Source organism: Humulus lupulus, chromosome X (assembly GCF_963169125.1).
Source record: "Humulus lupulus chromosome X, drHumLupu1.1, whole genome shotgun sequence".
Lineage (NCBI taxonomy): Eukaryota > Viridiplantae > Streptophyta > Magnoliopsida > Rosales > Cannabaceae > Humulus > Humulus lupulus.
Genome location: NC_084802.1, coordinates 193859649 through 193871489, shown reverse-complemented (window position 1 = coordinate 193871489; position 11841 = coordinate 193859649). Strand labels below are relative to the sequence as shown.

Below are 11841 nucleotides of genomic sequence, written 5' to 3'. Positions count from 1 at the left end.
TATACTAGGCGACTTGGTACGATCCTTCCCAGTTCGCCCCTAGATCCCCCGCCCTTGGGTCTCGTGTGTTGGGGAGTACTTTTCTCAGCACCAAGTCTCCTACCCTGTACATTCTTTCTTGTACCCTGGAGTTGTAGTACCTCGTTGCCCGTTGCTGGTATACCGCAACTCTTAGTTGCGCCCTTTCCCTTCTTTCTTCTAACATATCTAACATTTCAGTCATTGCTGCATGGTTGACTTGGTCCTCGTATGCCTATATCTTGAAGGAGTTAACCTTCATCTCAACCGAGAGGACAGCCTCACATCCATATGCTAAGGCAAAAGGGGTCGCCCCAGTGGTTGAGTGCGGCGTGGTCTTGTAGGCCCAAAGCACTTTGGGTAGCTCCTCGACCTAGGCTATCTTTAGTTTTTCTAGCTTCGTTTTTAGGTTCTTCTTAAGGACTTTGTTAATGGCCTCCACTTGCCCATTGGCCTGTGGATGCACAACAGCTGAGAAGCTTTTCCTTATTCATTTCTCCTTACAGTACTCCTCGAACGTTCCCCCCTCAAATTGGGTGTCGTTGTCAGAAATGATTTTGTAAGGCACTCCATACCTGCAGAAAATGGACTTGTTGACAAAGGTGGTGATCTGCTTGGCCGTTATTTTTATTAGAGGTTCTACTTCAACCCATTTGGTGAAGTAATCTACCGCTACAACTGCGTACTTGGCTCCTCCTCTGCCTATGGGAAGGGCGCCGATCAGGTCTATTCCCCAAATAGCAAAAGGCCAAGGGCTGGTTAGCTCATTTGGGGGCTTTTGGGAGTAGTTTGCGTGTCTCTGAAATTTGTCACAATTTCTTGCGAAGTCATTTGCATCCTTCTCCATAGAGGGCCAGTAGTACCCCTGTCTCATGGCTTTCCTGGCCGTAGATGGCCCACTCACATGGTTGCCACATTTGCCCTCATGTATTTCATACAAAACTTTCATTGCTTCCTCTTCATTAACACACCGCAAGAGCAACACAGAAAATCCTCTCTTGTACAAGACTCCATCTACTAGGGTGTACCGAGCGGCTTTATATGCCAGCCTCCGAGCTTCTCTCTTGTCTGTCGATAGAGCTCTATCCTTCAGGTATTTCATAACTGGGTTGACCCATGATTCTTTTGGGGTGTTGATCATATGAACCTCTACTTCAGTGATGCTTGGCCTGGATAAGTACTCCATAGCTACAGACTCGAGTATATCTCCATCCTTTGTGGAGGCTAGCTTTGCGAGGGCATCGGCGTAGGTATTCCTCTCTCTTGGGATTTGTTCTATGATGTACCCCTCCAATTGCTCCAGATAGCCTTTTACCCTTGTTAGATATGCAGCCATCTTAGGACCCCTCGCCTGATACTCACCCTTCACTTGGAATACCACCAATTGTGAGTTGCTAAAAATGTGTAAATGTGTTACCTTTAGCCCATTGGCCAACCGCAATTCGGCTAGAAGCGCTTCATACTGTAACACCCTCACTTATTTTAGTTAAAACCATATTTGAGGTGTTACGTTTTAAAACTATATCATAATTTATTACTGCAAAAGTCTAGACATTTTTTTATTTTAATTTTTTTAAACTTGAAAAATTATTTCCCATTATTTACATTAAACATAAAGTGGGTCTCAAACATATTATACATAAGTATTAAATAACCCAATTTATTTTCAAAACATAACTTCACACTTTATTACAAACATCTCACTGATAACTGAAATAACCCACAAAAAGGTCGATATGTTCATATGTACAAATCAGGGTCAGGACCATGCTTCAGTTCTCCTCATGTCATTCACACATTTCTTTCTCTACCTGCAACACAAGACAACTGTGAGCCTAAAGCTCAGTAAGCAAAGTAATGCATGCAATGCTAATGATTACCCAATATCAATGGACATATACAACTTCTTTTTAAATTTTGGGCCCCTTAATATTGTGCACACTGTTTGAATTGGTCAATGCCTGCAGGGCTTGTTACACATATAATACAAAATCCCATGGGTTCTCCTCCGACTAGCTATCACCATAGTAGGGCACATTAAAACCCTTATTCCATCGTTGCCCCGTCGGGCTCAAGAGTTAAGGCGGCCACACACTGTGGTGTCAATACATATAACAATAACTCATATGGAGGAGAAATAAAAACGGAAACATGGCAAACAATATAATTGGTTCACTAAAACCTAGCCCAAATTATTGGGTAGCCACTATAAGCCTACTATAGGCCTCCGTTTACACTTATTAACACTTTCATTTGCCTTTTCAAAACAGTGGCACTGAACTTAAACTTCTTATAACAACTTTCTTTTATGTTGCACAAAACTTGCAAAGGCATCATATAATTAATCATCATAATATCATGCATGGTCTTATATCATATAATAATTTACCATATCACTATTATGCCATGCATACAAATTTATGATGAAGTGTCACTGTATGTTAATACCACTTACTCACAAAATATTCATACAATGCATACTTTCACATAACACATAATTCTTGTGTTGCAGTTGAGTACTTTACTTACCTTTTGTCCAAAATATAGTTCACCGTGTAACAAGTGGTGTCTTAGGTATTGATGTGCTTATCCTGACAATGGCATGGATTTCTCATCATAATGATGGCAGTAATACATTGAACTCTCATTTAAAAATACCCATAAAACATCATATCAAATTTCATACCCAAAACATGCCTAAAATGCCTTAAACCACCTAGATCGAGCATTAGATTTATCTTAGACATTTGGAGAAATTTTGACAGAGTTTCCCCTTAATTTTAGCTATCCTCAAATATCAAAATCAACCAATAATCAACATCAAATAACCTGCCATAACCATATATCCCAAATACTAACATGATTCATCATAAAGTTATCATATATCGATTTTGATAAAATTCTTATCTCCTAGATCATCACCCAAATTAAATGAGTCTCCACATATATTCAAACATTTATAAACATATATACTCTCTTATAAACTCAATCAAATAACCAAAAAATAATCTTGTACTCCAAGAACCCCAAAAACTTCATAAAACACAAAATTTCACTTACCGAGCAACTTTTCGGCGAAAACAATCTCTTCAAGCTTTTCTAAACCTCAAACCACTTGGAAACCCCAAGAAATATCTTAAAAAGGATAAAAAAACCATATATAAGCTCTCAGAAAAATTCAAAAACATAGTTTAACTTCCAAGTACAAGAACTTACCATAAAAAGGCTAGAACTAAGCTTAATCTACTTCTTTGGCTTTGCTTTCACTTGGATCTCCTTAGAATTTCTTCAAACCAGCCAAGAAATGGTTTTTGGTTTTCTTTTCTCTCTGTTTTTCAGAATAATGGTAGTGCAAAGTGATAAGGTTGATGAAAATTCCTTATTTTCAATGATTTAGCCTTATTGTATCAAAATTTGACACCTTTCATCTCATCATTTCACCTTTTGACTTATGAAAACCTTATCACTTCAATAATTTCGACTTAATCATCTGCTAGGCCTATTATCCTTAAGTTTAAAACACTCACACCAAACCTTAGGTCCATATGACTTCATACCCAATAGTTATGCTTACCCGATCGAGCGTAGCGCACTTATGCTAAGCTCGTTTTGACTTTGCATCAATACCACTGATTATGTATACCTCCCATCAAGAATTGATCTAATGGTTCTAAAACCATTTTTACATCATCAATGAGACCTTAATAATACCTCGATTACATTTGGTAAATCCATAAATACTCAATTTTACACCGAAATACTAGTAATCGACATTGTACTATTTTTCACTACTTAACCTATTTTGCCTTCTATATCTCACTTTCATCACTTAATTCCATGCCTTGTCCATATTTTTCATACTTTCTTATATCTTGAGCACATCAAACACCCATAAAATACAACTCAAATGCCACAAGGTTAATAATATTGAGCATACATATAGACATCACATACACAACTTTTATACTTATACATGAAAACACTTACAAGAATATGCATATGCTCAAATTATACATATTGTATGATATGTAATGCAATGCAATCATGTGATTATTGGCTATATTATATCAAAATAATGTGGGTGCTACACATACTCCGCCTCATTGTTCGAGGCTTTAAATCCAAACCTTATCGCACAATACATCATGTGTCCTCCGGGGCCAGTCATCACGATACCTGCTCCACCTCCCCCTTCGTTGGATGCCCCATCCACGTGGAGGCTCCATTCCTCAAACTTTTTTTCCTCTTCCTTACCAACTGATTCTCTCCCTCCTATATCTCCTTCTTCATTTGGTCGATAGGTGAAATCAACTATGAAGTCCGCGAGCACTTGTCCATTGATGGAGGTTCTTGGGGTATATGTGATGTCAAATTGACTTAACGCAATCGACCATTTCATCAGTCTCCCCAAGGTTTCAGGTTTGTGCAAGACCTGTCTCAAGGGGTTATCAGTGAGTACCTCAATCGCATGGGCGTGGAAGTAGAGCTTTAACTTTCTTGATGCCACAACTAAGGCATAAGCTAACTTATCTATCTCTGGGTATCGGATCTCTGCGTCTACCAACCATTTACTGACGTAGTACACGAGTTGTTGGTGCTTCTTTTCTCCTTTAACCAGGGCAACGCTTATGGCATGCTCGAATACTACCAAGTATAAGTATAGCCTTTCGCCCTTCTCGGGTTTAGCCAACAAGTGTGGCTTCCCTAGGTGCTCCTTCAACTTGGCAAAGGCTTCCTCGCACTCTCCATCCCAAGCAAACTTTTTGCTCCCTTTTAGGACGTTGAAGAAGGGGAGGCACTTGTCCATGGACCTCGAAATGAAACTGTTGAGTGTTGCCACCCTTCCTATTAGACATTGTACCTCTTTCTTGCTCTTGGGTGGATTCAACTCTACTAGTGCCTTTATTTTGTCAGGGTTAGCTTCAATGCCTCTGGAGTTGACCATGAAACCCAAGAACTTTCCTGAAGAGACTCTGAAAGTGCACTTGAGTGGATTCATCTTCATCCGGTATCTTCGGAGTGTGTCGAACATCTCACTCAGGTCCCCGTTGAGTTCTTCGACATTTTTGGTCTTCACCAACATTTCATCAACGTATACCTCCATGTTCCTTCCTATCTAGTTAGCGAACATTTTGTTCACCAATCTTTGGTAGGTGGCACCTGCATTCTTTAATCCAAAAGGCATCACTTTGTAGCAGTAGAGTCCTTTATCTGTTATGAATGAAGTATGCTCTTCATTAACAGGGTTCATGGATATTTGGTTGTACCTATAATAAACATCCATAAAGCTTAGTAACTCATGTCCAGCTGTCTCATCCACCAATTGATCTATTCTTGGAAGCGGGAAGCTATCCTTAGGACAAGCCCTATTGAGGTTAGAGAATTCCACACAGGTCCTCCTTTTTCCATTCGATTTTGGGACTAGTACGGGGTTTGACACCCACACAGGGTAGAACGCTTCACAGATGAATCCATTTGCCTTCAATTTCTCGACCTCCTCCTTCAAGGCTTCATACCTTTCTGGGTCTTGCGCTCGTCTCTTTTGCCTAACTGGCCTTGCCTCGAGGTTGATATTTAAATGGTGGCACATGATGGAAGGATCTATCCCCGCCATGTCTTCATGGATCCAAGCGAATACATTGAGATTATCCTTCAAGAACCTCACCAATTTCTCCTTTGTGTCATCTTGAAGGCTTTTTCCCACCTTCAACTTCTGCAATGGTTCTTCCATTACAACGATTTCTTCTAAGTCCTCCACAGGTTCGGCCCCTAGCTCCTCTATGACTCGGGGGTCTAGTTCCTGCGGGTTTTTGCCTCCATGCATTACCATTGCCATTGATTCCCAGGGCTTTACAAACGTGCGGAGAGAGGTGTTATAACACTCCCTCGCTTCTTTTTGTTCCCTCTTCATACTTGCAATTCCCTTAGGAGTTGGAAATTTGACAGCTAGGTGATATATTGAAGTTATTGCTTTTAATTCTCTCAGGGATGGTCTCCCCAATACCGCATAAGCCAAAGCACAATCTACCACAATGAAGTTTGCCATGATAGTAGTTTGTCTGGGTTGTTCTCCCATGGTGAGGGCCAATTCGATCACTCCTAAAGGTTGTATCAAGTCCCCTGTGAATCTGTATAAGGAGGAATGGCAGGCTTTCAAGTGTTTGACGCCCAATCCCATCTTCTCCAAGGCGGGGCGATACAAGATGTCCACAAAACTTTTGTTGTCTATGAGGACCCAATGTACCCTCATATTGGCCAGTTGGACAGTCAGCACCAAAGGATCATTGTGGGGGAAATGCACCCCTCGTGCATCTTCCTCCGTGAAAGTGATTGAGTCATTTTCTCCCTTAAAACTCTTCGGGGGTCGTTGCTCTAGGCTCATGACACACGGTGGTGGACTTCGTCTGGCTTCTTTAGCTTACCTGTCTCGCCATTTCCTGAACTCTCCTCCGAATCCCGGGCCTCCAAAGATCGTTCTCACTTCTCCTTGTACTTCTAGGGCTCTTTCTCGTTCCCGAGGTGACGTCGGCGTGTCCTCCAGTTTTTTATTTTCCCTTCTGACATATCTGCCCAGGTGCCCCATGCGTATGAGCTCCTCAATTTCTACTTTTAAATGGGTACACTCTGTTGTGGTATGGCCAATGTCCTTGTGGTACTGAAAGTATTTAATAGGGTCCCTTTTGGATCGATCTTTTCTCATCGGCAGGGGCCTCTTGAGGGAACTTGGCCTTCATTCGTGAGGTAGATATGTTCTCTATTGTCTGTTAGGTTTGTATAGAAGGTGTAAGATGTTTGCCTAGGGTTGCCTCCGCATTTGGACTTTCTCTGGTGGTCATCTCTCAGCCCCTCGACACCCTCTTCTTTTTTGCACCATTTGAACCTTCATAGGTTGAGGGCTTGACATGGGATTCACTTTTCCCTGTCTTTAGGTTCTCATGGCCATCCTTGACACGAATGTACTTTTGTGCTCTTTCGTAGAAGTCATCTAAGTCGGTGACCTCCCTTTTGAGCATATTATCCCAAAGCTTACTACTTGGACGCACTCCAGCTGTGATTTCCATCTTGAGTTCTCCCCTGGTCAGACTTCCCACTTTAGCCGCCTCCATGTTGAACCTATGGATATAGTTCTTCAGGCTTTCTCCTTCACCTTGCTTTATGTTAGCGAGGCTAGTGCCTGGCATGGTGTAATCGCGTACGACATGATGTTGTTGGAGAAACTCATTGGAAAATTGTTGCCATGACCTAAGTTCCCCAACCCAGCCTCTTGAACCACCTGTATGCAGGCCCTTTAAGAGTGACAACGAAACAGTGACACCTTGCTCTGCTATTGATCCCTCTCAGCTTTATTAAATCATTGAAGGCATCTAAGTGGTACTTGGGGTCCAAAGTGCCCTCATAAGGAGTATGAGTTTCTTTAAAGTTAGCTGGGAGTCGTTCAAGCTGGATTTCTCGCATGAAGGGTGACTCATAGTCGAACTCTTCATCGGTAATGTGCCCCCCAAACACCGTGACGATTTTGCTTCGAAGGCTCCTCATCTCGGTGTCTAGCTCATGTCGCCTCCTATTCAAGGAGTCCCTCAGCTCGGTAGGATTGGCCTTTCTCTTCTCTCTGCCCTTCGGAGGGGCCATAGGAGGTATCGTCCTTACTTCTAACCTCCTTCCATTGAGCTTTTCTCTTAGGTCAGGGGGCACCTCCTTAGAGGTGACTTCGGCTTTGTTCTTACGACCAGCGTTGTCCCTCCGCCTTTGCTCCTGGGGGTATTTCACCGGCCTAAGTCCCTCATGGTAATTTGTCTAGAGATTATTGTTGGTGGAAAGTCGGGTTCTCCCATCATCTACGGGGATAGTGATTTCCCCTCTTTCACTCTCTTTCTCCTTATGTTTGGGAAGGGGAATGCTTGAATTTCTTTGTAGAAGGCCGTTTAAAATGTCCTACATGTTCTGTAGTGTGGTTTCCAGCCTTCGATTCTTTTTGTGTAACTCGCGAAACTCATCCTCATAGAAGTGAGTCCTTGAGCTGGAACTCACTGAGTGCACTCAAGGACTCTTGCCTGGCCTGTGCGTAGAGGGACCCAGGTCCCGGTGGCCAGATCGTGGTGCCACCGGGGGCCGATGATGTGGGTGCGCTGGTGGCTTTGAATGACCTCCGCTAGGTTGGATAGCCGGGGATGATGTTTTCTTCTCCTTCTTTGGGCAGGATGTTCCTCCAGCATATCTCCATGCATAGGCGGCGGAGGGTCTTTTCTGGAGGCCCTCAACTGTTCTCCGTCCAGGCAAACCTCAACATCTTGTAGTTGACGTAGGTGTTTCGAATGCCTTGGCATTTTTCCTTGCTGGAAGTGATGAAAGAACGTTGGCTTGATACTTGTTCTTCCCACAGACGGTGCCAAATTTTTCATGGCAAGAACATGTCAACGATATATGGATGGACAACTCAAAGCTTGTTATGAAAACTGCATAGGTAGGACTTAGGAAAATCTTAAGAAAGAGAGATGCAGAAAAACAATGGAGGAAAATATCGTATATTGCTTTATTATCTCTGTTTACAATGAATTTTTCCAACCCCCTCATTTCAGGGGTCGAAGCCTATTTATAGATGGGCTCTAATGGCCTCTGATACAAGGTGTTCCCAAAGGACAAGATTGTATGTTGGTACCCTGTCAGAGTAGTGGTGCATGGTGTAGAGGAGCAGACGGCCATGGTGTCAGTTGTTGGTATAGGGTCAGAGGTATGCAGGTCATGCCACCACTTCTTATACTAATTTGTACCACCACTACTTGTCGAGCACTGATGTCGGAATCACGCCCTTGCCTCCCTCAGGGTCGTACACCTCATACCTGTTCACGTGCCCCATACTTGAAGGTCCTTCTCACACTTCCAAAATATATCTTCTCTCATCGCCTTCTAATATTTTGCTAAGTGTTGGACACATTTACTAGTTATCCTTCTCTACTTGGGAGGCTTGGGACATATGGTACGAGATGAGGCAATGAATCCCTCACTATGTGTGGCTCTCCTCCATCCCCTGGCATCATGGAAACGAGGCCTTTTGCATATTTTACATACGAGCAAAGTGTCCTCAGCTCATAGGCGATGTCACCACATTATGAGCAACACGACGAGGCACTTGGGCATCGCGAGAGGTGTGCGAAGCACTCAGTTGGCTGCAGCGTATGGGGCCTCGCTGTGCAAGGCACTTGTCGTCACGAGGGGTGCTCGAGGTGCTCGACTGGCTGCAGTGTGTGGGGCCTCGCTGTGTAAGGCACTTGGCGTCGCGAGGGGTGCGTGAGGCACTCGACTGGCTACAACACGTGGGGCCTCGCTGTGTGAGGCACTTGGCATCACGAGGGGTACATGAGGCCCTCAACTGGCTGCAGCGCATGGGGCCTCGCTGTGCGAGGCACTCGGCATCGTGAGGGGTGCACAAGACACCCGACTGGCTGCAGTGTGTGGGGCCTCGCTGTGCGAGGCACTTGGGTGTTGCAAGGGGTGCGTGAGGCACTTGGCTAACATGTGGCGTGTTGGGCCTCGTTATCTGAGGCCCTCTTCTCGGGTGCCTTGCTTCTTCAACGAATTTCCTGTATTCATAAAGATGTTAGAGAAAACTAGTAACCTTTGTGAGTTAGAGAGAGAGAGAGAGAGGGTTTTAGAGAGAGAAAAAAGAATGAGTGATCAGTTCACCAAAGTCTCAAATGAACCCCTTAAATAGTGTAGGAATTGTCATTATTGTTAACTAATGAGATCAGAGCATTTTAAACTAAGTTTTAGAGCAAGAAAATGTAATTGTACGGATCTATATGAACAACCCACGCGATGCATCGCCTGCATGCAGGTGATGAATCACCCATATGCAAGCAATGCGTTGCCTGTCTGGGTTGTTCAAGAACAGGCGATGCAACGCCCTCAACAGACGACACAATTCCTGTTGTACTGACTTTTGACCTCGTACATCGCCCCAGATGTTATATTATTTTATATAATATAATGTTAGATTAAATAATGTGACAAATGTGATTTGTCACACTTTGTAACATAATATTGAGAGTTACAAAATTAGACATATGTGTGTCCAAGTGTAGCATATTTTGGAGTTACAAAATCAGCTGCAAATTTGTAACTTCCAAAATCACCCAATAATGTGTAGATTGAGGGTTACACATTTTGAGAATGAATTCCATAAGCCATAATGTGATATGGATGTTGAATATATGTTTTTACTTGTCAATAATTAGGTGTATGGATGTTACAAAATCATGTGGGAAAGGTATTGAGATGTTTTGAGAAAATGTCCAAAATTGGGAGGTTACAACAGCCTCTAGGCCGCGGCCAAGAGCATCTCAGGCTGTGACCTGGGAGTTAGAAGCTCATGACCGCGACCTGGGGAGTTGTCAGCCAAATTCTATTTTGTTATTTCTTCAATTTGAACATTTTCAACAACCTATGTAACTCCCAAATCTTCATTTTAATTCCATAAACATCCAATTAAACTTTGGTAATAGCTAAGGGGTTGGTGGAATGTGAAACTCAAAGGGTGTCTCAAAACTCTATAAATAGGAGCATAATGCTCACTTGTAAGACACACCATTTCTATCCACTAGAACACTTGGCTAGACATACACCAAAATTCTTGATAATTCCAAAGAGCTATTTCCATATGAGAGTTCCCTTAGTGCTTAGAGAATAGGGGGAAATAAAATTTTGGGTAAATGTCTTGAACCTTGTTTAAGTTGGTGATCCCTACTACTCTACACTTTGGTTGTGTGAGTGTGAAAGTTTATTCTATTGTTTTTTCTCTTATTTTGTTCTTCTATTTCTATTGTTTTTACTTTTTGCTTCTTCTTTATATATTTATTTGTATCATTATGCTTTGAGTTGTATTTTCGATTGTTTAACCCGATTTTGACTTGATGACTTGGCTTCTAAGAAAGAGACATGTGGCATTATACTGCATTAAATTTAGAGGGCTGGTCGAAAAGAATAGCTGCTCGAGAGGGCTACATCAAAATATAAAAGCTTATTTAGCAAATTTCAAGTAACCTGCTCAATGATGGAGCAGGCCAGTTTTATCCCATGAAGCTGCTCGAAGTGCAAGACTTGCTCAATGAGCAAATCACTTTTACCCAAAGATTCGGATGTCATGAGCACCAGGAAATATCCCAAGATATTTATGTAACTGATATTTAAATTGTATTATTTATGTGTTATCTAAATCTTTGACTAAATGTATTGATCCCACACCTACACATGTAGGACCTAGATTTTTTTGTAAAGGCCCACAGCCCAGTAAGACTCTGTAACGTCCCAAATTACCTAATAAGGCTAAGGGCCTTGATTAGAGGGCTGGGATGGCAACTTATGGAAATTATGTGTTTATGTGATATATATGTATATCATTATTTGATTATGTGAGTTATATTATAATATGACTTGATATGCATGTTTAGGTGTATTAAATATGCATGTGGGCCCATTTCTAATTAAAAGGGTAATTTTCGTAATATGGCCTGTTATGGGTATATTTGGCATATATGTGATATATGTGTGGGACCACATCATTATGTGGATATATTTGGGTTACTCGACACGAGGTGATCCTAGGGAGCAAGCTAGTGGGAAAGTCACAACGAGACAATTACTTGACTCGGGGAGAGTCAAGGGGTATTTTTGGTATTTAGTACATTACCGAAATATTGGGTAATGGGAATGAATATTTGAGGATATATTTGGAGTTAGTGAGATAAGGAGGGAATTATGGGGATTTTGAATATTTTGCCATTGGGGACGTTTTTGGGGTACCCCGAGCCTTGGAGATTTACTTAAGGT

General features: G+C 42.2%; 1 protein-coding gene and 1 long non-coding RNA gene across 2 annotated transcripts; both read right to left on the bottom strand.

Annotated features, from left to right (window-relative positions):
* Positions 1-1613: 1613 nt before the first annotated feature.
* LOC133804094 (uncharacterized) lies at positions 1614-3363 on the bottom strand. The gene is made up of 4 exons (XR_009878302.1): positions 3235-3363; positions 3079-3153; positions 2548-2609; positions 1614-1829 (listed from the first exon to the last, which is right to left on the bottom strand). It is a non-coding gene; the product is annotated as an uncharacterized LOC133804094 (long non-coding RNA).
* A 1862-nt stretch (positions 3364-5225) lies between these two features.
* On the bottom strand, positions 5226-6196 carry LOC133806568 (uncharacterized). The gene is made up of 2 exons (XM_062244658.1): positions 5286-6196; positions 5226-5229 (listed from the first exon to the last, which is right to left on the bottom strand). Exons 1-2 carry the CDS (start codon positions 6194-6196, stop codon positions 5226-5228), a joined length of 915 nt encoding a protein of 304 aa, XP_062100642.1.
* Between the last annotated feature and the right edge of the window lie 5645 nt (positions 6197-11841).

Excerpts from the sequence above, each read along its gene's own strand:
- LOC133806568 (XM_062244658.1), bottom strand. The coding sequence starts at position 6,196 with ATGGGATTGGGCGTCAAACACTTGAAAGCCTGCCATTCCTCCTTATAC.